The 27,685-nt window shown below is 44.9% G+C and overlaps 1 protein-coding gene across 1 annotated transcript in view; it reads right to left on the reverse strand.

Moving 5' to 3' along the window:
- Positions 1-1,300: 1,300 nt before the first annotated feature.
- LOC117373093 (PDZ domain-containing protein 4-like) overlaps positions 1,301-27,685 on the reverse strand; it is a 33,946-nt gene continuing 7,561 nt past the window's right edge. Inside the window, exons 2-7 of the mRNA XM_055222999.1 lie at positions 11,011-11,312; positions 10,355-10,439; positions 9,966-10,064; positions 9,808-9,870; positions 9,020-9,121; positions 1,301-3,229 (exon numbers count right to left, since the gene is read on the reverse strand). Of these exons, the coding sequence (XP_055078974.1) occupies positions 1,301-3,229; positions 9,020-9,121; positions 9,808-9,870; positions 9,966-10,064; positions 10,355-10,439; positions 11,011-11,312 (2,580 nt within the window). The remainder of the gene's footprint in view (positions 3,230-9,019; positions 9,122-9,807; positions 9,871-9,965; positions 10,065-10,354; positions 10,440-11,010; positions 11,313-27,685) is intronic.

The raw sequence follows: 27,685 nt of genomic DNA on the forward strand, positions 1-27,685 counted from the left end.
TTTAAGTCCTGACTCAGAGTTGACCAAGTCTGAGGGAAGTTTCACATTTCAGAAAACAGTTCTGAGTTTATATTTTGAACACTTTGAGATAATAATAATAATAATAATAATAATAAATTCACTTAAAGGTCCAGATGATTTAAATTTGGTCTTTGCTAAGGATCAGACCTGGACAACTGAAGGATTTCACAAATTCACTTCAAGTTAAACCCTCATCATTAAACCTTGTACAAACTTTTGCTACTTCTGTGAATGAGGAAGTGAACTGACCAATCAGAGCCTCCTCCAGGGGCAAACTCTGGTTAAACTCTGCGTCAGACGAATAAAACCTCCAACTGTGTGTTTAGGTTCAGAGTGAGTCACTATCAGACTGACTCAGGTTTAAGTTCACTCTTTATTAACCTCAACTCAGTTTTCGGTTTCACAAACTCTGATTTGGACTGAACCTGCTTCCTGAAACGGGGCCGGTGTCTGTGCTTAGTTCTGTTTGGCCCATTTTGTTTGTTCTTTGTGCTTCATAGATAAAAAAACAAAACAAAAACATTCTGTTGTAATTGGCACATTTCAGTGACCTGATGATGCGTTCATGGCACAGGGAGTTTCACAGTTTCATTATTGGCTCTAAATATTGTGCTCAGTGTTTGTGTTGTGTTTATGTTTCTCCAGCAGGTGGCACTGTTTCACTGGCAATTTTCTTTCCAGTGTTTCCTCTTCAAATACAGATAAAGCTGCTTTTATGCAACATATTTTTTCTACTACTCTTCTATTATTATGTTATAATTATTGTGCATAATTGATTCTTTGACATTTTAAATATAATTTAATATAACAGGAAATCAAGGAATGTTTTGTGTCAGTGCAGTTCGGCTGTGACTGCTCTGAATGTGCTGAGTGTAAATGCAGTGACTGGGTTTATGTCATAGACTGTTTAATTACACAGTCTGAGGCTTTAAAGAAGCATTAATCATCTTAGTTTCTTTGCGTTAAGCGTTTTAACATGTGCAGTGCGTCTCAAACATCAGACTAAAGCGTCATTTACAGACAAAGGCCCAAACACACGTCCTGAGCCTCTGGAGCTGTTCAGTTCAGCGACGACTCTGATTGTAAAGAGCAGCTCGTATGATGGCTTCATCTGGACGGGTCCAGGCGGGTGTAGTCGTTTGGCACCTGTAGTAGTTTTGTGCCTGTAGTTGTTTTACAGCTGTAGTCGTTTTATGGTTGCAGTCGTTTTATGGCTGTAGTAATTTGCTGCTGTCGTCGTTTTGCGCCTGTCGTCGTTTTGCTGGTGTTGTGCTGGACACTACACTGTGGTGACGGACAGTAAGGGGTTGTAGACCTTGGTCCCGTCCGCTGACCGTGTCCCGTGCGCCAGCAGCTCCTGGATGGTGATCCAGTTGTCCAGGATCCTGCGGCTGCGTTTCTTCGTGCTCCTGCGGTGGCACAGCTCCAGGATGGACGAGGGCAGCTGTGGAGGTGGCGCCCCCTCCTGTCCGGCGGTCTGGTCTCTCTCACGCTCCCTCAGACACTCCAGGCGGCTCTGCATCATGAACTCTCTGCGCCTGCGCTGCTCTCGGGCCTTCAACAGGTGGCGCTTCCGCTCCTCTTTGCTCCAGTATCGGCCCATCTTCATCTCGCTCACGGCGTCGTCGTCGGTCGTCATGCCGCTGCGTTCCTCGCTGATCTTCATGGCCCGAGCCTTCAGTAGACGGTCCCTGACCGGCCGCTTGGCCACGTACCGCGTGCCGTCGCTGCGGATCTTCACCTTCCACTCCATACGGGGCGACAAGGGCAGGGGCAGGGTGCCCGCCGTGAGGGGGGCGTCTTTACAGGTGCTGCCGAGGCTCATGGGACTGGCCTCTCCGCTGCCCACGCTGTCCTCTCTGGACCGGCCCAGCTGAGGGGAGGTGGGCGGAGACCTGAGCTGGATACAGCTCAGGAAGCGCTGAGGAGGCGGGGCCTCGGTGCGTCTGCGGGACAGGTAGGGGCTGTTCTCCGCACTGTGCCCCCCCGTCCTCTCAAACGACCCGTTGGTTTTTATCGAGCGCTTCACGGCTCCGTCGGAGCCTCTGGACAGAGAGCGGACTTTAAACGCCTCCGCTCCTCGTCTGTGGAACTGTGGGGAGTAAAGGTTATTCTCTTGGTCGGCCCGTTGCCAGGTGAGGGGAGGCAGCTGGTCTCCAGGTGACACGGGGGCCTCTCCGCCCCCCTGGAGGCTCTGGGTGGAGTTGGCGGGATACTGCTCACTGACCAGCGGCGTGCTGCGGCAGCTCTCTCCGCCCGTGTTATAGGCACTTGTACTGTCCTTATCCGAGCGGTCCCTCTCCGGGATCTCGTTGATGTCAGACAGAGTTGCACTAGTGTCCAGACGCCCGGCCGCCAGCCCCGTCCCTAGCCCCACCCCCAGCCCCGTCCCTAGCCCCGCCCCCAGTCCCGTCCCTAGCCCCGCCCCCAGCCCGGGGCTCTTGTCCTCCAGGGGCCAGGCCTTCATACAGCGCTCCCTCAGCTGCTGCATCTTCTGCGCCCTCAGGATGTTGCGGCACTTGAACTCCAGGTGGCGTAGCTCCTCCTCCAGCAGAGCCAGTTCGTGCTGCGAGAGGCTTTCGTTTCTGTTGACGTCCAAAGCCACGCCCCCCTCCTCCGCGTCCCCCTCCCCGTTACAGTTCTTCTCATAGTAACACTTGATCTCCAGCAGCTCCTTGTACCTCTCGCACTCCTCCTCCGTCAGCCCTGGCATCATCATGGTCCTCATCACGGCGTCCGCTCCGTAGCCCCTGTCCCCCGGCTCCGCCCACCCGCCGCCGACCCCGTCCAGCCCCAGCAGAGAGTCCGTGCTGTACTGCAGGTCGTGCGAGTGCAGCAGAGGCGGCGTCTCCGCTCGGTGGGTGATAAACTTGCGCATGCTCCCGGGCGTGTTGGTGGCGTTGGTGTTGGTGGCGTTGGTGTTGGAGGCGCTCGTGTGGTCGTCTCCCAGCAGGTCGTGCTCGGACGACTCCTCGTATCGGGTGCTCTCGTCTGTGCGGCCGACGCCGCTGTCCAGCTCCTGACTGTTACTCAGCACCGTCTGGATCAGAACGGGCGAGCGTCCTCCCGTTACGGCGCCCCCTGCTGAGCCACTCTCTCCGCTGCACGGTTTGGCGTTGCTGTTTCGCACGGTTTGGTCTCCGGATAAATGAGCGGCGTTGTCTAGAGGTTCCAGGTCTCGTTCCTCTTGGTCCAGATGATTTCCGTTCTGAGGGACAGAAGAAACAACAGATTATAAAGTTGATTTTCGAGTTTAAATTTGTAGGAGCGAAGACGTTTAGCTGCTCGTCCAAGCCGTGGCTTGGACGAGCAGCTAAACGTCTTCGCTCCTACAAGACGCTTCTTCAGTTGTGGTCAGATTCCTGCTGGACACTGCCTTATATCTGTCTGAAGGAGGCGCTAACGACACTGAAACTGTAAACAGGAGATGAACCGCAGACTGTGGTCCTGAGCAGCTCTCTCGACGCCGTTCTGTTTTTAATGTTCATATCTTGATTTACAGACAATAGTGAAATAAAAAGAATAAAAAGAAAAATTTAAGATCAAAATGATGAATCTGGAACAGGAAGTACTCACTCGATCACTTCCTGTTTTGTAGCGCGGTGGCTAGCAGGTTAGCCACGTCCATTTATACAAACAGTCTGCGGTTGCGGCGGCTCACGATATCACAGTGAAGCTTTTGAGGTTTTGTTTTTTTTTGTTTATCGTCGCTAACATCGGCGGGCTAACGGCGGTTGCGCGTCGTTGACCCTCGAGTCTCGTCGAGCTTCGTTTTGATTGACCCCGTTTCACTGAAAACTGCTGCGACTGTGAAACGACATATTGATTATTCTTTTCTTCGCTCCATCGACGTCGTTTTCGGTTCAGTCTCTCCCTCGACAGCTCCGCCTTTAATCTCAGTGTGAATGTTTCCCTTTTACGCTCTCACATCCCCCTCATCCCTCTCTCTCTTTCTCTCTCCCCCTCATCCCTCTCTTTTTCTCTCTTGCAGTGTTTGATTTCTCTCCTTCTGTCTCTCTCTCTCTCTCCCCCCATCCCTCTCTCTCTCTCTTTTTCTCTCTTGCAGTGTTTGATTTCTCTCCCGTCTCTCTCTCTCTGCCTCATCCCTCTCTCTTGGTATCTTTCTCTCTGCTGCATCCCTCTCTCTCTAAGCCTCTCTGTTTTTAAGCCTTTGCCTCAGTCATATATTATGTCTCTCTCTCCCTCATCCCTCTCTCTTTCTCTCTCACTCTGCCTCATATATTCTGTCAGCTCTTAGTGTTTTATTTCTTTCTCTCCCTCCCTCTTTCTCTTTCTGTCAGCTCTTACAGTGTTTTATTTCTCTCTCTCCCTGATCCCTTTCTCTCTGCCTCAGTCATATATTATGTCTCTTTCTCCATTTGTCTCTCTCTCCCTCATCCCTCTCTCTGTCTCTTTCTCTCTGTTCTCTCTCTCATATATTATGTCATCTCTTGGGCTGTTTGATTTCTCTCTCCCTCTCTCCCGTCTTTCTCTCTCGCTCTCTCTCTCCCTGATCCCTCTCTCTCTGCCTCAGTTATATATTATGTCTCTCTTTCTCCCTCCCTCCCTCACCCCTCTCTCTGTCTCTTTCTCTCTTTTTCTGTCAGCTCTTGCAGTGTTTTATTTCTCCTCTCCCTCTCATCTCTCCCTCCCTCTTTCTCTTTCTGTCAGCTCTTGGGGTGTTTGATTTCTCTGTCTCCCTCTCTCCCATCCTTCAATCCCTCATCCCTCTCTCTCCCTGATCCCTCCCTCTCTCTCTCCCTCTCTCTGCTTCAATCATATATTATGTCTCTCTTTCTTTCTCTTGGTCTCCCTCATCCCTCTCTCTCAGTCTCTTTCTCTCTCTTTCTCTGTCAGCTCTTGCAGTGTTTTATTTCACTCTCTCTCCATCCTACCCCCTCTTCCCTCTTTCTTTCTCTCTCTCTTTCTCTTTCTCTCTCTCAGTTTTTCATTTATTTTTCCCTCGTTCACATTTCCTCTTCATCACGGGGCTGTTGACTCGTTCAGTTTTGGGGATTTCATAAAATCAAATGTGGACAAATGTGCAGATTTCAAACTTTAGAGCTGATGTCGTCTGAGGATGTGACGCTAACTGGAGGCACCGCTCTGTCTGAGGTTTGTTAGATCTGACCATAAAGAACTCACTTTTTTTCTGATGATTTAAAAACTTTTTTTGGAGGGGTCAATGTGCCGACGCATCGCATCACTACGGTAACGGCTGGACATTCCACCATAGACTTACATGTAGAACACCCCCAGCGACGGCTGTGTTTACATGCACAGCAGAAATCTGATCATAGTCTGATTTCTGGAGTAATCAGATTATGTAAATACAGTGAGTGATCAGGTTTGTTTTGATGTTTACACCTGCGCAGGTTTTGACGAGGAAAAAATGTAAAAAACGAATGTGGTAAAAACACGAGAACGAGCCGAGAACGAGCCGAGAACGAGCCGAGAACGAGCCGAGAACGAGCCGAGAACGAGCCGAGAACGAGCCGAGAACGAGCCGAGAACGAGCCGAGAACGAGCCGAGAACGAGCCGAGAACGAGCCGTGTGAATGCGTTTCCTTCCACAGTCTGACTCTTGTTGTGCGTTTGACTCTTAATGAGATGCTTTTTAAACGAGCCCCACAGCTCCGTCTGCTCTGTCGTCTGAATACAGATGTTCACTGCGTCTCCACCTCTGAAAACACACGGCCCAAACGCAGGGACGGCCCAAACGCAGGGACGGCCCAAACGCAGGGACGGCCCAAACGCAGGGACGGCCCAAACGCAGGGACGGCCCAGACGCAGGGACGGCCCAGACGCAGGGACGGCCCAGACGCAGGGACGGCCCAGACGCAGGGACGGCCCAAACGACGACGTTAAATCAAACCTGAGACTCTGCTCCATCTGGAGATCTGATGTTCTGATGTTTCCTCCTCAAAAACAGACCTGGAGTTGTGTTTTGTTTCATTCACACATGGGGCCCATATTACCTTAAAGGGCCCACGTGACTCTATTCTCTGATCTGTTTTAACCCTTTCATGCATGAATTATGATAGGCTACTTCAGGATTTTTTTCCAAAGTGTTTTTATTACTCTTTAGGCATGCAAAAGAAATATTCATCTTATTTTTTTTCAAACATGCTTTCTTCAAGGAGTTGGTGACGTGTCCACTAGGGTGGACAACGCGCATTTGAACAATGAATGAAATATGTGTTTGAGAAAACAAATATAAAAAAAAAAATACTGAAAACACTATAAAACATGTTGTTGTATGCTCCCTAACATTGTGTTTATATATTTGAGCCTGAATAAGTGGAATGGTGCAAAAGAAATTGTCAAAAAACACCTTGTGATTCTTTTGCTGTATGTCATCACAAAGGTGCATGACAACATCTGCAGCCATTCCCAACCTACTGGCCACACCACGCCCAGCCAAAGCCTGACACACTTCAAATCTGAGCATGTATCCTGCCCTAACCCACACTTTCACACCCCAGGGTTTGGGTTTCTTTGGGATGCACTGCTTCAGAGATAAAAGTCCCTTGAATGGAATGATCTGTTCATCAATTGGTTAACAGAATTCTTTGGGATCCACAGCTAAACGGAAAGTTCTTTTTAGTGTATCCAACACTGGCCTGATTTTGAATAGCTTATCACTATTTCCCTGCTCCTCTGAGAAGTTATCAACAAAGTGAATGTATCTCAGAATCTGCTCAAATCGATTCAGTGGTATGGCATTTGCAATCAAGACGCAACCCTTCCTCTGATGACCAGTACATTCTTGATCTTGGGTATCTGAGGTATGACATGACCAAACTGATCCCTAGAAACTGCTTCATTTGACCATTTGTAATGGCCAGATTTTCTTTGCCTTTTTGCAATGCATAGAGGTTTGATCTGAGCACTATTTCATCTATCAGCTCCTCAGGAAATAGATGCATGAAGAAATCTATTGGTTTTGTTCCTTCAATATTCACCTTCCACTCTCCTAAAAAGGAGGCAAGTCTTCCTCAAACTCATTATCTTTGGGTTTTTTTTAGACATGTCTGCTTTTTTGTGTTCTTGAGCTCTGTCAGGTAGGACATCCTGAGCACCCTCAGCTTCTTCCTCAGCCTGAACTTCCTCAGCATCCTCTGCTCCTTCCACATCCTCAACTTCACTCTCACTACTGCTGCTATTTGCCAATTCTCTTTTCTCTGGTAGCCATTCATCATCACTGCCACTAACATCATCTTCACTTGAGTCAGATGGCATTTGCTGGACTATCCTGTAGGTTTTGGTAGCATGATCTGCACCTGACCTCTACATAAACACAAGGACAAAGATAATAACTCTCATGCTAGAACTAATATCCACAAATTATTGCTATAATATAAATTAAATTGATTTTCATCCAAAACATTACTGCAAATGGTGAATTTAAAAAAAGAAAAAGAAAAACAACAGTGACAGCAATACTATGAATTGTAGTCTAAATATAGCTAGCGATGCATGATGTCCAATTGAGTGGACACATGATTAATCACAATTTCCTCAAATCACAAAATCAAAACTTGGATATTTTAACAATTATATTGTTCCTTAGTTGTTGCTTGATGTCCTCATATTTTTTTTATCTGCAAGGGTCTCCTACAATAGAAGGAATTGACAGAAATTGCTCCCCTGCGAGGCACATGTGCTCTTCTGTCGGCCATCTTGTTTTAGAGATTTTTTTTTTACTCTTGCCAAAGTTCACCAGTGGGTGGCAGTGTATTGTGTGACACATAAGCGTCCACTGTAGTGACTGATATGCAACTGTGATATTCAGACTCACTTATATAGGAGAAAACAACAATTGAATAGCTGTCCACTGTAGTGACCACTATGCATGAAAGGGTTAATGTCGTTTCCTCGTCACACACAGACCTGGAGTTGTGTTTTTTTGTTTCATTCTCACATGTTTCACACACAAACTCTGCAGATTTAGGCTGAGTTCTTCTCTCAAACTGAAAACACTCTGCTCCACCTTGTGATGTCATCATGTGGTGATACAGGAAGTGCTCCACTGTGTTTTTAAACTCCACACACCTTCATTTATAGAATCATTTGGATCATTTCAGTCCTGGAGTTGACATTTATCTTGACTGAACTAAAGGTAAAAGGAGGAGTTCACTTGAAAACTACCACTTGATGACATCACAAGGTGGAACAGAGCGTTAGAACATGACTTAAATCTGCAAGAGTCATTTTATGTGATAACGTTTCATTTATGTTCTGTTTTTATGTAAATGTAAATGAATATGAAATATTATTTGACTTGGAAACGTGCTTTGATTACTCTGATTTGGCTCGCCTCTCCACAGAGCTGACCTGTTTCTCCTGCTTATCCCCATGGAGACTGGTCAATGTAATGCCATACTGTGGGACATTCATGGTTCACTGTTTTCTGATGACTCACATTAACTCGACTAAATATTTTTGGACAAATCAAAGTGTTGTTGCATTAAAACAGCCCTGTGTCGTCCACGTGAGGATTTGACCTTTAACCTCTGCCCTCTGCTCCCTGACCCCGTCCCGCTGTCACAGGACATGCCCCCGTCTGTGGGAGGAGCAGTGACCTTGAGATGAACAAAGGTGGGGAGGCGTTAGCACAGAGAGGAGGGTCTATGTGTCTTGTCCTGCCCGACCTCGTATCTGCGTCGTGTTTGTACGCCGCCTCCCCTTTAACTCCCCCTCCCCTTTAATGCCCCCCTCCCCTTTAACTCCCCCCTCCCCTTTAATGCCCCCCTCCCCTTTAATGCCCCCTCCCCTTTAACTCCCCCCTCCCCTTTAATGCCGCCTCCCCTTTAACTCCCCCTCCCCTTTAACTCCCCCTCCCCTTTAATGCCCCCCTCCCCTTTAACTCCCCCCTCCCCTTTAATGCCCCCCTCCCCTTTAACTCCCCCTCCCCTTTAATGCCCCCCTCCCCTTTAACTCCCCCTCCCCTTTAATGCCCCCCTCCCCTTTAACTCCCCCCTCCCCTTTAACTCACCTCCGTGTCGGGCCGGGCCAGCAGCAGGGAGATGTTGGTGCTGTCGTCTCTGGTGAGGATCGCCACCGCCTCCTCTCGGTCCTGGATGTCGACGCCGTTTATCTGAAAGACGAGAAGAATTCAACTAATGGCGGCAAACGCAGACGTTAAACGGCGAGCTCCGAGGGCTCGTTCTGTTCCGCCGCTTCATTTGTGGAAAGGTTAAAGTTTTAAAACGCTCTGAGTCGTTAACGTCCAGGACTCTGGAAATGTCACAGTGAAGTTTGAGATTTTTAATAAAATGAAAAGGAAAAGATCTGAGCCGCCATTTTAAACAGAGACGACGTAAAAGGTCAAACTCGACGGAGCGTTTTTCATCTGGACAGAACCAAATGTGACTTTTTTTTATTCTGGTCAGAAACTCGAGGTTTAGACGAGAAAATCATTAAAGTTTGGAAAGTTTTAAAGTCGGATTTAATTAAATTTTATTATTAATACATTTACCAAACTGATTCTAGTTGTTTCTACTGAATGAGTCAAATCCTCTTCATCACTCTCGTCTCCATGGAGATGTTACTGCTTTGCCGAGAATGTTCCACAGTGTGGCTTTACATACAGACTCTCTAACTCTGTAAAGATAATGATACCAGGCTAAATCAGCTCTGTGGAGAGGCGACGCTGCTCACACTACATGTTTTTGAAGTTTCTATAACTGAGTAAACGCCAGATGAGTTTAATGCCAGACTGTGGAACATTTTAGGTGGAGTAGAACATTTACAGAGAAAGCCTGACCAGCACGAGACTCGTACCTGCAGGATTCTGTCTCCTTTGCGGATCCGTCCGTCCACGGCTGCGATGCTGTTGGGGTTGACCTGGAGGGAAAAGGTTGATTTTTAAACCTGCTCTGAGTCTGTTTTTCTCTGTTTTTCTCTGTTTTTCTCTGTTTTTCTTCACTCTTTTTTCTCACCTCTCCCACATAAATCCCCAGATCCTCCTCCTCGTCCGTCCTGTAGCAAACGGTCAGACCGAGTTTGTCCTGCTGTCGAGATTTATACAACTCCACTTCCTGAAGAAACAGAAGGATGAGCCGGAGAGGTGGAGAGTCTGCGCTTTAAGAACTAAACTGTTTAAACTGCAGGTTTCAGATTCTAGACGTGATGACGTGACTCGGCCACACGGGGGCAGCAGACGGAGTTTGTACTTTGTCATGAAATGTACAAAAGTATTAAAAGAAGAATCTGAGTTTGAACCTGGTTATTCTGATCTGCTCCTGTGTTAAATGTGATTGTCCAGTGGAATGTTGTGATGTCATTTGAAACTGAGCAGTCACAGCTCAGATCTGTGGACGTGGCTCACCTCGTACTCCAGGTCGTCCGGTCGGTCGACTTCGTGCTGAGTGATGTCGAGGTAATCCGCAGGGTCGTAGTACTCGGGCTCAAACCTGAAGAACAACAGAGACGTGTAAAAACACTTTTGTATCACATCTGTGTTTTTAAAGTTTCTGTCGATTTGCTTCAGTCTCAGATGAATCTGAGTTTCAGGATTTATTCCTGTTTCATGTGACTCTGGCTCTTGAGTGAAAGTGAAACATGTGGAGCTTCAGCTCAGCACACACTGTGGTCACTGCTGTGGTCACTGCTGTGGTCACTGCTGTGGTCACTGTGGTCACTGGTCACTGCTGTGGTCACTGTGGTCACTGCTGTGGTCACTGTGGTCACTGGTCATTGCTGTGGTCACTGTGGTCACTGCTGTGGTCACTGCTGTGGTCACTGCTGTGGTCACTGTGGTCACTGGTCACTGCTGTGGTCACTGTGGTCACTGCTGTGGTCACTGTGGTCACTGGTCACTGCTGTGGTCACTGTGGTCACTGCTGTGGTCACTGTGGTCACTGCTGTGGTCACTGTGGTCACTGGTCATTGCTGTGGTCACTGTGGTCACTGCTGTGGTCACTGTGGTCACTGGTCACTGCTGTGGTCACTGTGGTCACTGCTGTGGTCACTGTGGTCACTCACAGGTCACTGAGCAGGTAGGGGTCCAGCAGAGGGGGGAGGGGCGGAGACGGAGGAGGGTGGGGAGGGGGCGGAGCTCCGCAGGGGTGCTGGCCCCGCCCCAGAGTCATCATGTGCTGGAAGCTGATGTCCGTCTGGGTGCAGCTGTCCACGCAGTCGGCCACGCCCATGGTCACCGGGCCCAGGACCCTGGGGGCGGGACCGGCCCGTCTGCGAGGGCCCCTCCTCAGGATGTGCGCCAGGGCGGGGTCCCTCAGCTCCAGGGTGGGGTCTCTGGACAAACGCGACAGCTCCTTCCCCCGAACCTGCCACAGGAGAAACAGAGCAGACTGAAACAGAGAGAAACAGACTGAAACAGACTGAAGCAGATCAGACTGAAGCAGATCAGACTGAAACAGACTGAAACAGACTGAAACAGACCGGGGGCCGGAGAATCAAGAATCAGCCTCAGAGATGAAGAGAAAAAGACGAGTTTCACTTCTGTTTTTCACCTCTGGATTTGACGAGAGACTGAAACGGCCTTTTCAGCTCTGACACGGATTTCGATATTAAAGTTTCAAGTATCTGATGAAACACGATATCGACCGATACCAGAGACTGAAAACAACATTTATTTATTTAAACACAAATAAAATCAGACTAAACTGATCCAAATGTAACTGTTGATTATCTCAAGTAAAAAAACAACTTTATCACAGATGAACTGGAGTCAAACACAAAGAACAAACGTTTCAGTGAAACTCAGAGTCTGAAACAGGTGAGTCTGAGGACGACAAATCAGACAAAACTCAAACAACGTCTTATTTAATATCAATGAAAATCTTTTCCACTTTGAGGAGAAACAGGCTGGAAAATAAACTCAGGAACAGGTAAAGTCTCTGGATCAATAATCGAAGGAGCTGCAGGTGAAACAGGAGCAAAAGAAGAAAAGAAACAGACAAAAAGGAGCTGGACGGAGGATAAAACAGACAGAACAAACAAACTGTGACAAACTGTAAATAAAAGCTCAAACATGAAACTTTCTGGACTGTGACCTGAAAATGTGTCACCAGTTTAAACCTGGAGATCGACTGGAACAGACACAGAAAGAACAACCCGGGAGGGGACGACCCGGACGGGGACGACCCACTATGAGTGAGGGGTCATAGTTTGAGAGGAGGGTCATAGGTCAGAGAGCACTGAGGTAAAGATGACACACACACACATACATACACAGATACACACACATACACACCCCTACACAGATATACACACACATTGTGTTGTGTTTATTTACTTTGTGTCATGTCGTTTGTTGTTTAGAAGAATTTTTCATGTAAATTTATAAATCACTGACCAAAGTAAAAACATTTTGTCTTTGAGACGATGATCCCAGAGAAAATGTGTTTGACCCTCTGTGTCTACGGAAGAAAAACAGAAGAGAAACAGAATAAAAACAAGAAAAACTGAATGAAAAACAGAATAAAAACAGGTTAAAAATGAAAGAGAATCCATTTTGAACAGCTCAAGACGTCCCTGACCTCGACCGTCTGCTCCTCACATCTTTTCTGTTCTATCTCTCTCTCTCCCCTCTTCACGTCTTTACCATTCTCCTCTCCCTCTCCTCCTCCTCCTCATTCTCTCCTTCTTTAATTACGTGTCAAATCGATGTCCTCGTGCTGAGCCTCTCCAGTGTCTCTGAGCTCGTCCTCTTCTCTCTGTTCTCTCTCTTCTCTGAGACGAATCATAATCAAATTAAAATGTTTGAACGATTCTAATCATCAGAGGGTCACAGTCATTTCACCGGAGATTTATCCTCTGCAAACATCAGAATAATCACATAAAGCCACAGTGACGGACATGTTCTAACAGCAGAGGGTCCTCAGTGTGAACGCTCCAGGACGTATTTACAGAATCCTGAAGATCTGCGGTAAAAATCAGAAAACTATTATATTTTAGTGACAAAAATACGACATAAAATTACAAACTGCTTCTTTTTTTTGTTGCCCTTTTACAGGTAAAAATCAGACCATAGACTTTATAAAGCTGAGTTCCACATTTTGAACTCTGCCCATGAGTATCATAGCAACCAAGCAGCCAATCAGGAGCGAGGATGTTAAAGGTAACGCCCCTTCCCGCCCACACCGCTGGTTTAATGTGGAGTTAGATAAAATGGCTCCTGGGTTTAATATTTACACTTTACACTCCACAAAAACTGCTAATGAGCTAACGGCTAAAGCGCTAACTGCTAACGAGCCACAGTTAGCATAATAGTGAGTGTTTTTACTTTAGCACAGTCAGACTTTGACCAATATTTTCACGTTGTTCCTTCTTTAAAAGCTCAGAACTCGCTCGATTTAGTCGTCAGTTACAAAACGAGCACAATCACCAGCGCCACTTAGCAACGTTAGCATAAACACAAGCTCGGCGCTATCGTTTGTGAACCATAAAAACCTTTAAGAATCCTAAATATTTTTACAGTACGAGTCTGAGCACTGGCACCTGGAATCAGACCGATACTTGATATTGATATCGGTGAATCTCTACAAACGCACGATACACAGGAAAAGAACAAAACACCTGTGTCCTGTGTTAAATACCAGGGAGGAGAGGCGGGGCTAGTGTTAAATACCAGGGAGGAGAGGCGGGGCTTGTGTTAAATACCAGGGAGGAAGAGGCGGGGCTTGTGTTAAATACCAGGGAGGAGAGGCGGGGCTTGTGTTAAATACCAGGGAGGAAGAGGCGGGGCTTGTGTTAAATACCAGGGAGGAAGAGGCGGGGCTAGTGTTAAATACCAGGGAGGAGAGGCGGGGCTTGTGTTAAATACCAGGGAGGAGAGGCGGGGCTAGTGTTAAATACCAGGGAGGAAGAGGCGGGGCTAGTGTTAAATACCAGGGAGGAAGAGGCGGGGCTTGTGTTAAATACCAGGGGGAAGAGGCGGGGCTAGTGTTAAATACCAGGGAGGATAGGCGGGGCTAGTGTTAAATACCAGGGGGAAGAGGCGGGGCTAGTGTTAAATACCAGGGAGAAGAGGCGGGGCTAGTGTTAAATACCAGGGGGAAGAGGCGGGGCTAGTGTTAAATACCAGGGAGAAGAGGCGGGGCTAGTGTTAAATACCAGGGAGGAGAGGCGTTTTTCAGTCTCGTCTTTAATGCAGTTTAAGGATCTGACAGACAGGGGGTGCTGTTCCCTACATAAATATATAAAATCTAAATATTTATTACATTTTTCTGCAAAACAAAGATAATACATAACTAAATAAATTCACATATGGCCCTTGTCTCGCCGGTCACATGGTCTCCAGCCGTGCGTGACGTCCAATCAGAGCCCAGATGTGTCTCTGATGTCATAATTGTAATATCTTTACACAGATTTATATTTGAATAAACCCTCAGCCTCTTTTTCTTCATTATTATTCACGATTACCTCCTCCTCTCCTCCGTCCTCCTCCCTTCATCCCCTCTTCCGTTCTTAATGTATTTGTTCCTCGGCGGCGCTGGCTCAGCACTTTGTCTGCGTCGTCCCCGGAGACGCCACATCGTGCGGCTCCATTTCACCACATCTGTCTCCATGTGTCCTTCCTCTCGCTAAAGCTAACACATAAATCTAACGCCGCCTTTAATGAGGTCGGAGAGAGAGAAGAAGAAGAAGAAGAAGAGGTCTGCACTCGGAGAGAGAGAAGAAGAAGAAGAGGAGAAGAGGAGAAGAAGAGGTCTGCGCTCGGAGAGAGAGAAGAAGAAGAAGAGAAGACGAGAAGAAGAAGAGGTCTGCACTCAGAGAGAGAGAAGAAGAAGACAAGAAGAAGAAGAAGAGGTCTGCACTCGGAGAGAGAAGAAGAAGAGAAGACAAGAAGAAGAAGAAGAGGTCTGCACTCGGAGAGAGAGAAGAAGAGAAGACAAGAAGAAGAAGAAGAGGTCTGCACTCGGAGAGAGAAGAAGAAGAGAAGACAAGAAGAAGAAGAAGAGGTCTGCACTCGGAGAGAGAGAAGAAGAAGAAGAGAAGATGAGAAGAAGAAGAGGTCTGCACTCAGAGAGAGAGAAGAAGAAGAAGAAGAGAAGAAGAAGAGGTCTGCGCTCGGAGAGAGAAAAGAAGAAGAAGAAGAAGAGGTCTGCGCTCGGAGAGAGAGAAGAAGAAGAAGAAGACAAGAAGAAGAAGAGGTCTGCGCTCAGAAACAGAGAGCTGCAGGAAGATGAGAAAAAGAAGAGAAGAAGATGAAAAGACAAGAAGAAGAAGAGGACCAGAAGAAGACAAGAAGAGAAGACTCTACAGGGCGATGATATTGTTCAGATGTTTAGTGTTTAATTAAGATCTTAAAGTAAAACAAATGATTCTTGTTAATGTGGTGGTGTTGAGGCGGTCGGGGAAAGAAGGACCTGATTTGTCTGTTATTAATGTTCAGATCTTGATTTACAGACACAATAGTGAAATAAAAACCCCAGGATCATGTAGAGGGTTAATACGAACATTTAAGACCAGAATGAGTCTGACAGACGCAGTTTTTCAGTGTAAAGTGAATTGGAGCCAGAGTCAATGGAACCAATGGATGTGCGCCCATGATCACTTCCTGTTTGTAGCGCGGCGGCTAGCATGTTAGCTCTGTCCATTTATATAAACAGTCAATGTCTCAAACCCATAAATATTTAGTAGGTTTGTCACTAACTGCATAGAGATGTATTTATTTGCACTTTTATGTGGTTTACTTCCATTCTGCCTCCATTTAATTTGCCTAATAATTATTGTGATTATTGTTATTTATTTATTTATTTTTGCTGAATTTATTTGTTTAAAGTCGCTGGTCTGGTCATAAAAAGCTTCAAACTTCATCTTTAGACTTTCATTTTGACTCTCACTCGTGAAATAAATGAGCTGTTCCCGCAATATTATTTATTGATGCTGCACGTCGGTTTGCATAGAGTACTGTACAGGCGGTGACCTTTGACCCTCAGATAATAAGGGAGCGCTAATGCTGAGGGTGTAATGGGCAGTCCATCAAACCCACGGCGATGAACTGTCCGACGCCAGCCCACACGACTCATCTTCAAAGCGATCTGCGGCGCTCTCATGGATAATGAACGAGCCCCTCCCTCTGCTGCGCTCAGAGCTGTCAATCAGGAGAGCGCACTGCAGCGAGGGGCGGGGCTTAGACACCGCGACGCTCTGTCATAGAGACGGGGTCGGTGTGTACAGACTGTAAACTGGTGGGCTGTATCTGCACACGTGAGTGAAAATAAAAACTAATCTAATAATAAAGACTTTGTGATAAATGGAAAACGATAAATAATAAACTAAAATAAACTGGTCTTAAATGTTCGTATTAACCCTCTACATGATCCTGGGGTTTTTATTTTGAGCTATTTTGAGTTTATTTTTTTATTTTTATTTTTTATTTTTTGTTATTTTGAGTTCTTTTTTTAATGTTTTTTTTTTTTTTTTTACTTTTTTATTATTTTAAGTTTCGTTTCTTTTGTTTTTTGGATTATTGTGAGTTTGATTGACAGTGTTGCTAAGCGCCTGCTCCCTGTTAAACCAGCGGTGTGGACGGGAAGAGGCGTTACCTTCAACATCCTCGCTCCTGATTGGCTCTTTGGTTGCTATGATACTCACAGCTGACAATCCGGTTCAAATTAGCCGCTATAAGTGTTAGCCTCGACGAGCTTCATTTGGAGCTGAGGCTGTGGTGACGTCCACTTTTCCTGGTTTGGACATTCAGGACTTCATAACTATTCAAAAGACATAATCATTTCTTTGGAATTTAAATATATTTAAAAAAATAATCCCTGGATATTCACAAACAGATGAAAACAGTGTCTTGCCCAGAGGCACGATGGGCATTTGTCTCATCGAGTGGGAGTGAGACCTTCAGGAGAGACACCAGCCTGTATCTGAGGATGATCTGCAGGTAAACTCATGATTTACAATTTAAATCTGAGACCAAAACAAGAAACACCTCCGCGGGGGGTGTAGGTCTGTGCGGGTGTAGGTCTGTGCGGGGGGTGGGGGCGTGTGGAGGTGGGTGGGGGTCGGTCGAGCGCAGGGTTTGTAGATAAAAGACAAAACACTTTTGAGGAATTTCTATGTAAATAGAGCGAACGTCACGACCGTGGGGCTGAATACAAACCAGCGCAGAGCAAAGACCCCTGGGAAATAATGAAGTGGGTGATGCATAATTAGTTCTTATCTGAAAACACTTTTAAGAGCGACGTAATTAACAGAGGCTGGATGTGTAGAAGTACAGAAGAGAGCGAAGAGGCGACTGTTGTATAAATATAAATGTGTGTAAATGGACAAAGCTAACACGCTAACACGCTAACGTCTGTATGAGCAGAGCCGCGCAAAACACGCACAAATACAAAAAGAAAAACTAAATACACACACGTTTAAGTTGGTTTACATTCTGGTGTCTGTGGGGTTTAGTTTGTTTAAAGTCTGTGGGCATTTCATGTATTTTTCTTTCTAACTTCTTTTTTTATTTATTCAGGTTTGAAAAAGTCAAAACAATACGATTAGCTCAACTGGATTTACAAAGAGTGAACGTCTTTTCAGGTCCGATACTGATACTGATGCTGATACTTTGGCTTTAAATATCGGCCAATACTCAATACCAATCAATACCAGAGACTGAAAATATAATGTGTTTAATTTAAATGCAAATATCTTGAAGCAAAATTTTTCCTAATGTGTTTTTTTTTATGTTATTTATCATTTAACGACAGGAAAAAAGCTTAATATTTCAAGACCTTTTGGGACATCGGCAGTAAATCCTCTAATTCCATCAGTTTATTGAGTAAAATGTGACATCGGGGATCATAGAAAAAAGTCAAAATCAGCGCTGAAGTCTGAGATCACCGTGTTACCGGAGAAAACGTTATCCCCACACGTTTAGCGTCTTGTTCCAAACTGTTCCGCAGCGTTTCAGACTAAAAACAGCGTGTTCTTCTTACAGTCAGATACTTGTCCAGCGTCTGATCGTAAACATCTGACCTCGCTCTCGCCGACCTCCTCGTCCGCCCGACCTCCTGGATTACGCTTGTTCTGTTATAGATTTTTCTCATCTCCAAAACCTCTGAGACTTTCTCCTGAAAATCAATGACCCACTTCTCTGCTGACCCCATGGAGTGAGAGATTTGAATAAAAGTGATGGGAACAAACACGCGATGGAGCTTTATCGATTTCAAAGGGCCTGGTGTTTGAAATGGAGCTGATGGAGTTAACGACGCTGATGGAGCTAACGACGCTGATGGAGCTAACGAGGCTCACGGGGAGAAGAGACGGCGCAACAATACTCATTAGAAAGAACAAAAGACTCATTAATGGAAGTGGAACACGGACACAGTGTGAGAGCAAAACTAAATGTCAGAGAATGCACGGGAACGTCTCCTGGGAGATGATAAAGCCACAGTGTGAAACTTTTTATGTTGTTTGTTATGACAGATGTGGAGCATGTTCAGAAACATCATTCAAAGTCCGACCAAATCTGGATCCGTATTTGTAGAAATGCCTGAATCAACATGTAATGATGGAAAAGAGGAGCACCTGTAACTGCTGAAACTGTCCCAGAGATGGTCACCAGAGTTCATCTACTCTCTGCCTCCACGTGTGACCCTCCCCGTCTAAAGTCTGTGCTCAGCCACTCGTTTGTATAGTTAACATGTCACTTCAATCTGGAACATTCCCACGCGCTTTTAAAACTGCGGTTGTCAAGCCTCGCCTAAAGAAGAGCAGTCTTGGTGTCACAATATTGAACAATTAACGACCAATTTCAAATCTTTTAGGCAAAATCCTTGAAAAAGTTGTTTACCATCAGCTTATTAACTTTCTCCAAATAAACAACTCCTTTGATGTTTTCAGGTTTTAGACTGAGATGCTCTTATCAAAGTGACACATGACGTCCGCCTGACACTGATGCAAAGTCTCAATGTTGATCCTGTTGGATCTGAGTGTTTCCTTTGACACTGTGGATCATGGGAGGGCATCTGTGGTACGGCATTAACCTGGTTCAAGTCATATCCAGAAAACAGGGAGAACTTTGTTGAGATTGGAAAATGTTTCTCAGATAAAATGTCTCTGACCTGTGGGGTGCCCCAGGGGTCAATCCTGGGGCCCCTGTTGTTCAGTCTCTACATGCTGCTGTTAGTCCAGTTAATACACAACAATAATGTGTCACACACAACTCTGCAGACGAGTCAGATCTATGTCTCACTGCAGCAGGTGAATATGGACCAGTGGATTCACTGCATCAACAGATCAAACTGAGACAAGACCGAACTCATAGTCTCTGGCCACAGAAACATAGAGAAAGTGTCAACATCACCTCAAGTCTCTGTCTCTAAAACCTTCAAATCAGGAGAGAAATCTAGAGGTAATAATGGACTCAGACTAGAACTTTAACAGCCACATCAAATCAAAACATCTGCAGCTTTTTAACCATCTAAAAACATAAAAATCAAAGTTAAACTGTCCAAACCAGACTCAGACTTATCCTGTGTTTGTGTCCAGTAGATTAGACGACTGTAACGTCCTAGAACCAGGAAGTACTTCACACATGTGTCCTGTGGCTCCTGTGGCTCCTGTGGCTCCTGTGGCTCCTGTGGCTCCTGTGGCTCAGAGACTTTAAAGCAGCTCTGTGTGAACAAGTCTCTCCATGGAGCAGCACCAAAGAACATCTCCCACATGAGCCACATGAACCATCTCACATGAGGAGGACTTCAGGGACCGGCCTCCTGCTGGTCCAGAGTCAGGACTAAACCTGGAGAATCAGTGTTTCAGTTTTGTGCAGCTAAAACCTGGAACATTCTTCCTGAAGATGTGACTTAGGCCTCGACTTTGACAATGTTTAAATCCAGACTCAAAACTGTTCTTTTTTAGCTGTGCATACTACTGAAAGGTTTTATTCTGCACGTTTCCTCTGAATCTGGTCTGATTTGACCACACTGGCCTCGAAGGGTCAGACAGAGGAAATGAGGATATTTTTAAGGTGCATTATGTAACTTTCCTGGTGTTTTATTCCTAAAACTACACCTCAGACTTTCGCTCTCTTTGTATCGGACACTGGCGCCGATACTGAAACATTTGCTGGACCAGATATCGACTTTCAGATATCGGTTCAGTTGATCTCCAGATTGGACAAATACATTTATGTAATAAGATCATTCAGTGTTTGAACTTTTATTCACAGAGTCGTTCTGTCGTTACTTGAGATAAAACTGCTCCTTAAACCAGTGGATCAATTTTGTTTGATTTTGTATAAAATAAATAAAAGCTATTTTCAGTCTCAGATACTTAAAGCCATGGTATTGGAATCAGTATCGAACCTGAAAGAGCCGGATCAGTGAGTCTCGAGTCTGTTCATTAGAAATAAAAATATGATTATGTCAAAAAACCAAATCTAATGGGACAGACCTCTGATTCTGAGCAGAGTCTCTGGAACATTACAGGCAAAAACAAAACATCTCCATGGTGACGAGAAGAAACGAGAAGTTACACAGTGCACCTTTAACTGAGAGCCGTTCATCTGCAGGTCGAGAGATTGAGCCATAAACCTTCACTTCAGGTTAGACGCTGTGTTCAGCCCTGGAAAAACTGTTTAAATCTCACAGTCTGAAAACACGTGTTCTATTAAAGATGATTTAAATCGGGCTTTGCGTTGCCAAGTCAGTCACATTTGCTCCACACTGAGCTCATTTCTGAGTCTGAAACATGTCGTTGTCTCTTCGCCGGCGGCTCATTGGAGCGTATTATCTCATCGAGGCGTATTGATTCAGGGGATTTCTCTGTTCACAAGTGTCACTGTTTCTTTGATTCACTGCGAACGACTGAAAAAAGGAAGAAAAAAAATAAAATACTGCACTGGGCTTTTTAATGAGTCGGGTTTCCACGGCAACCGCTTCCTAGTGATGAGGTCGAGTGAAAGAAAGAGAAGAAGGAGAGAGAGAGAGAGAGAAAGAGGGAGAGAGAAAGAGGGAGAGAGGGGGAGTGGTGTGTGGCTTAAGGGCAGAGGTTTAGCAACTGGGACAAAAAAAGGCACAATGCAACGCTTAAAAGACTCTACAGCTCGTCCATTTACAAACTCAAATAGAATATGGCAGAGCAGAGAGCAGAGAGCAGAGAGCAGAGAGCACAGAGCTAGCTTTGGGCGCTAACGGTGGGAAAAACAAGCCGATGGGCCCAACACCCGCTCGAGCGCAACCTTCATGTTTAATGCATTTACTACTGCTGTCCTTTGGCAAAACAAACCCACAGATTTTAACGGCATCTCCTCATCTCCTCACCGTGTGTTACGTCCCTGTGTTACGTCCCTGTGTTACGCCCCTGTGTTACGCCCCTGTGTTACGCCCCTGTGTTACGCCCCTGTGTTACGCCCCTGTGTTACGCCCCTGTGTTACGCCCGTGTGTTACGCTCGTGTGTTACGCTCGTGTGTTACTCTGTTTAAGGCTTTAATTATAGTCACGCCTTTTATTTGAATGTGATTTGGAAAAGTAATTACATAAATTAATTACCTGAACACTGAACAGGACGGGGGGACGGCGTTTTTCTAAAGCTTTTATGATGATTGGACGTGGCTTTCATCGAACACTTGGCGTTTTGAAACGCGTCTGCAGAGCCAGCAGAAACATGAAATCTAATAAGCCTCATTAAAGTTTATGGAACAAGCAAAGACAGATTGGATTTAAATGAAGATGTATTTCCTGGTTTGGAGGCGGTCGCGGTTTGGCGTTCCGATGGCGTTCCGATGGCGTTTGGGTCGTGCTTCGTTAACGTTTCAGTCGATATTCTCTCATTAGGCCTGAGCACTCGACCAATCACAGCCCGGAGCTGCAGAGGAACTCATCTGACTCGGCTCGCTCTGCTGCGACGCCACATCCACAGACGTCTCCACGGGCCCCGAGCGGCGACACACTGTCCAACGCCATTAAAGAAACACACTGGAGCTTTTCACGGTTTAACACCAACAGCAAAAACAGCTCAAATGTACTAAATATTCAGGATATTAATCTTAATTATGGAAGTGACTGGTAAAGATTTGTTATTCGGTCAGGCTCAGACCTTGTTTCGATGGTGTTGTCGGTTCAAATCCCCAGGGAAAAGTCCATTTCTACAGAAAGATCCAGCGTAAGTATGGATTATTATTGAATATGATTAATTATTCCATGAGCAGCTGGAATTGGATCTAATTTTTAAAAATCTTAATCTTTTTCTTTGTCATTTTTATGCATTTTTATCTTGATTAACGCTGAAACAACACGAGTCAGAGAAAGTAATCTGGCCTCATGATAAGAGTTGTTATTATTATTGTTATTATTATTATTATTATTATTATAGTAGAACAGTTTTATTCAGAGGATAAACACATCCACTCTCAGTTTGAACCATTTTAAACGTCTGTCTCTCTGTGTTTAGTTTGTTGATAAAATGAGTCTAAATTCTCCTAAACGGCTCTTTCTTTACGGTGGTTCTTCCGGTTAAGCAGGAATCCCTTTCATTTCAATCCAGGTTTTAAGAAAAGTTTTGCCTCTAACATTTGATATAAAGAAGGTTCATTTCTGTTAAACATTCTGTGATTATGAGATCGACACTGCAGTGAGTCTCTGGAGGCTCTGAAACCTGCACAAAACTCATCCACTGTCAAATATATAACCCAAATAACAATGACAACTTCTGGAATAAGGTGAATAAATAAATATAAAAGAAACTAATGGATCCAAAATATTCAGATCCCATAAAAGAGCTCAAAGTCCCATCCCGATCTGAACTCCCTGCATCTAATTCAACAATATTATATCCACAGAATCTAAAACTTTCTTTTGTTTCATTATATTTATTTTAATTCACTTTGTTCGATGTAAAAGTGGCACCGGAGTGTAAGTCGCATCAGCAGAAAAATGCATAATAATGAAGAAAAAAAACATGTCACATTAAACATCATGTCTGAGTCGCAGCCCCGGACAAACTAAGAAAAGAGTTTATAAAGTTATAGTCCGGAAAATAGAGTAGATATTTTTGTGGTGGAAATGAACAGAACAAACAAACTAAAGCCGTTATTTTAAAGCTGGAGCCTGATTAATGAGTTTATTAAACATCATTAAACAGAATCATTACAGTCACAGCTCTCGGGTTTGTCATTAGAACAGACTGAAGACTGGAGAAAATAAGAAGCAAATATTAGACTTAGTGAGTCATAAAAACTGTATTTTTCTATGACACTATGGACTTTATTTGGCCCCGCCCACTTTTACCGTAAACGCTCAAACTGAACTTTCTTTGTTAAGGGGAGTCTCAGTCATTTCAATGGAGAATTTGGGAAAAACTGACTTTTTGTGCAGGACAAACACTCACGAAACAAGACAAAAAACACTCTGAGAAACATGACGATGACGGAGAATCATCTCAGATACGGCGATGTTTCATAACGTCCTTTAACTGTAGCTGTTTCCATAGCGACACATTACGCACATCTTTAGGTTTACCTCATCAAATAAACAGCTCAGAGCAACATTTTTGAGCATTTATGTTTGATCCTGAGCCTGAATTCACAGTTAAAATGAAAACATAAATAGTGCGGTGTGGGCGGGGATAGGGGGTAGGTGAAAACAGACATTTTGGAGCAGTCAGGCCTCGACTGCAGGACAACAAACTCAGGATTATTCAAACACACGTGAATGAGTCCAGATACAACTCAGAGTAAGACAATAACAAGGGAGAACGTCTCATATAAGATCATTTTTAATAATATTCTCCTTTTTGAAGCCGTTTCTATAGTTTCGCTTTTTCCTTTCATCTTTTCCGTCCGAACGTCTCTCATTTCTAATCCACCTGCTGCTCACTCCTGTCACACAGAGAAACATATTCCACCTGTCTGCGCCGTCTCGCTTCACTTCCTCACTCCTGATGTGACAGAACAGACACGACCTGTGCTCACTGCTGACCCCTCTGGACGTTACATTACATTACATTCACAAAGCTCCGCCTCCAGAGTCATTACCGCTGACCTGTGTTGCTACGGGTGACCGCTTCCTGCTTTTATGATCACTTAGAGACGATATCCCCCTCTCCTCTCCCACTTAAAGGCCAAAACACCAGGAGGGTCTTTTACCCTTAAGGGATTTGTAAAGTTTCCGTAGCTCGGCCACAGACTAAAGAGCCGGGAATCAATTATGTCTGAAGCAGCGACTGAAACGGGAAAAAGAGACAACGACCCAGAGGCGGAGCTGGAGACGACGCGTTCAATCGACGAGACAAACCTCGTTCATTTGACACGTTTGATGTATCGTGAAAAGAAACACTGCAGCAAATGAAGAATGTGGAGCAGTGAGGAGGAGGAGGAGCAGGAGGAGGAGGAGGAGCAGGAGGAGGAGGAGCAGGAGGAGGAGGAGCAGGAGAAGGAGGAGGAGCAGGAGGAGGAGGAGCAGGAGGAGGAGGAGAAGGAGAAGGAGGAGGAGCAGGAGGAGCAGGAGGAGCAGGAGGAGGAGGAGGAGAAGGAGGAGGACGATGAGGAGGAGGACATACCAGATTCTAGGCCTTACACATTAGTCACTTTGGCTTTTGATTAAACGACTCGTCTGTTTGATTCTGACTGTGATTAGACTGAAGTGTTAGCATCACAACATTATTAAGATAATACAAAGATATTTTACACACACACACACACACACACACCCACACACCCCTACACACACACGCGCACACACACACACGCACGCAGACACACACACACATGTTTACTGCATTTGTTCTATATCTGTTTTTGCATTTTGTGTTTTATCAAGGATTAAATTGCTTGGTTTTCATTCCAGTCTCTGTGTGTCCAGTCTCTGTGTGTCCAGTCTCTGTGTGTCCAGTCTCTATGTGTCCAGTCTCCACTTGTGTCCAGTCTCCGTGTGTCCAGTCTCCGTGTGTCCAGTCTCTGTGTGTCCAGTCTCTGTGTGTCCAGTCTCTCTATGTGTCCAGTCTCTGTGTGTCCAGTCTCTCTATGTGTCCAGTCTCTCTATGTGTCCAGTCTCTGTGTGTCCAGTCTCTCTATGTGTCCAGTCTCTATGTGTCCAGTCTCTGTGTGTCCAGTCTCTCTATGTGTCCAGTCTCTATGTGTCCAGTCTCTATGTGTCCAGTCTCTCTATGTGTCCAGTCTCTCTATGTGTCCAGTCTCTGTGTGTCCAGTCTCTGTGTGTCCAGTCTCTCTATGTGTCCAGTCTCTGTGTGTCCAGTCTCCGTGTGTCCAGTCTCCGTGTGTCCAGTCTCTGTGTGTCCAGTCTCTCTATGTGTCCAGTCTCTGTGTGTCCAGTCTCCGTGTGTCCAGTCTCTGTGTGTCCAGCTCTATACTCCACCCAGAGCCCTGAGGTCAGAGGTCAGAGTCTGCAAAAATATCGAAATATCAATATATTGTATCATTTAATTTAATGATACAGTATTGATATCGTGGGCTGATGTATCGATATTGTTTTTTTGTTTATTTTACCACATTGTTCAGTGGCTGTTTAGAGGAAAGACACTTATTTATGCAGAACATTTGACATTTGCTTCACTGTTTTGATTCAAACAGGTTTATTTCAGATTATCTTTGGTTTAACAAAGTCTTTTAGTCTCACAGTCGTGTTTTAGTTGATTAAACTGCTCATGTCTCTGTGTAAATGTAAATGTGGAGCTCGTATAAACTGTGGATGAATCATATCGACCAGTGGAACAGTCTGATCTGTGCCTCTAGTTAGAAAAATGCACTTTATGTTTATTCATCTTCAGTAAACAGAAGATAAAAGCTCAGTTAATGTTTATCTTTTGTGAAAATGGGGCTGATCATTAAGAATCACAAAAGGCTTTATGTTTCACTGAATCATATCGAATCGAAAAAGTACTGTATCCGGATATGTATCGTATCGGCAAAATCTTAACGATACCCAAACTTAACGGAACCCCACCTCTTCTCCCTGGTATTTAACTCCACCTGGACCAGAAAAAAACCCTGAATAAGGTAATAAACTTTTGAGCAGTTACGTCGGTTAATCACAACATGACCAAACTCTAGAATTAAATCTGTTTTTCAGACGTTATTTCTGTTGTGCAGTAAAATCCTTGATCCTTGTGTCTCTTTGCTCTGATACAGATCAAGTCCAGACTAAAACTCTTCAGGAAAGATCCCGTTTCGTCCTGTTTAAGTGATTCTTTTCTGTTCTTTTCTGCGTGACAATATTCTGTGTCCTCAGATCTGTCAGACTCTCTCCTGTTTAAAGTCCTGTTCTGTCTGTGGGACGCAGCTTCAGCCCAGAGGTGTTTCATTAGAACAGCTGCTTCTGTTTATCTGCGTCAGTTTGTTCTGCCGCTTCAAAGTCCAATTAAAAAACGATTAGTCTGTTCTGTCATGAGATAAAAATCATTATCTGGTAACAAAGAGTTTAAACCTTTATCCAAACGGTGAATGAATAAAAAACGACTCTTAAAATGTCGTCCGAGTTCAATTATTGTGTTAAAAATATCCACAGTTTTAATTACATTTAACTGTAGATGTTTATCATGACGCCAAGTGACACCAGGACAAGTTACACGTCAGATCTCTGGAGAGGCAAGCCCGTTCATGGCAAGAAAACACATGAACATCTTCAACAAAACCCTTGGAACGGAATAAAATCAAGACAGATGTTTAAAGGCGCATTGTGGAACATTCCAGGCAAAGCAACTTCGTCTCCATGGAGATAAGCAGAGACAGCAGAAATAATCCATCCATCTCCTCCGTGCCACGTCTTACATCTTCATAAGTTAATATCTTTTAACTGTTATTAAGTTTTACGTACATATGTTACCGTCACTTTAAGAGCGACAGCACGTACGAGGAAAAGAGCACACGCCTGGGAAACGCGCTGAGCTGATTTAAATGCTGTTTTATGTTTTAATATTTGATTTATAAACATAAACTACATTTATTTTATTGCATCAATGTTGAAGTTAAAATATCTTAGAACTGTTATTATTTAAGCTTTACGTAAAAATATGTTACCGTCACTTTAAGAGCAGCAGCACGCACGAGGAAAAGAGCACACGCCTGGGAAACGAGCTGAGGCGGCGCATAAAGACGGAGCCAAATGGTTTTCTTACCGTAGTGTTGTTTATTTTTGAGACTTGGTTTTGCAAAGCTGTGGATTAAAATTTTGTAACTCTCTTTTTACATCGGAGTCCAGCGGAAGTTATATAAAAATACACGAGTAACAACAACGGACGACATTAAACACGTTTGATCGACACGACGGCGGAGCGACACCAGGACGAAGAGGAACCGCGAAATACGCGAGAGTCACTATTAACCCATTAAACAACAAAGAAATGTGAGAAAATGTTAACGCCTGTGTGAGAAAAGTGTATAAAGTGTGTGGTGAGGGGTTTTACAGACAAAAACATAGAGAATAATTGTAAAAAATAAAGCTGATACTTCGCTGATTTCGTCTATTGCGGGTTATTTTTTTAAACGTGACCCTCGCGATAAACGGCGGGCGTCTGTGAAACTGTTCTTCACTGTCTCTGCAGCGCCTCTTTAGCCTCATGTCTCATTAGCTCCGCCCTGAGTCTGCCTCCTGGAGCTTCCCTTCTGCTGCGTCTGCTCTTGGCACCAGCTGCGCCCGCTCCCTCGCTCCATCTCTCCTCCTCCTCCTCCTCCTCCTCCTCGCTCAGATTCTGTTTCTTCTTCGCTCCACACACTCGCCGCTCGACTGGGGCCACGGC

This window comes from Periophthalmus magnuspinnatus, chromosome 7, assembly GCF_009829125.3.
Source record: "Periophthalmus magnuspinnatus isolate fPerMag1 chromosome 7, fPerMag1.2.pri, whole genome shotgun sequence".
Taxonomy (NCBI): Eukaryota; Metazoa; Chordata; class Actinopteri; order Gobiiformes; family Gobiidae; genus Periophthalmus; species Periophthalmus magnuspinnatus.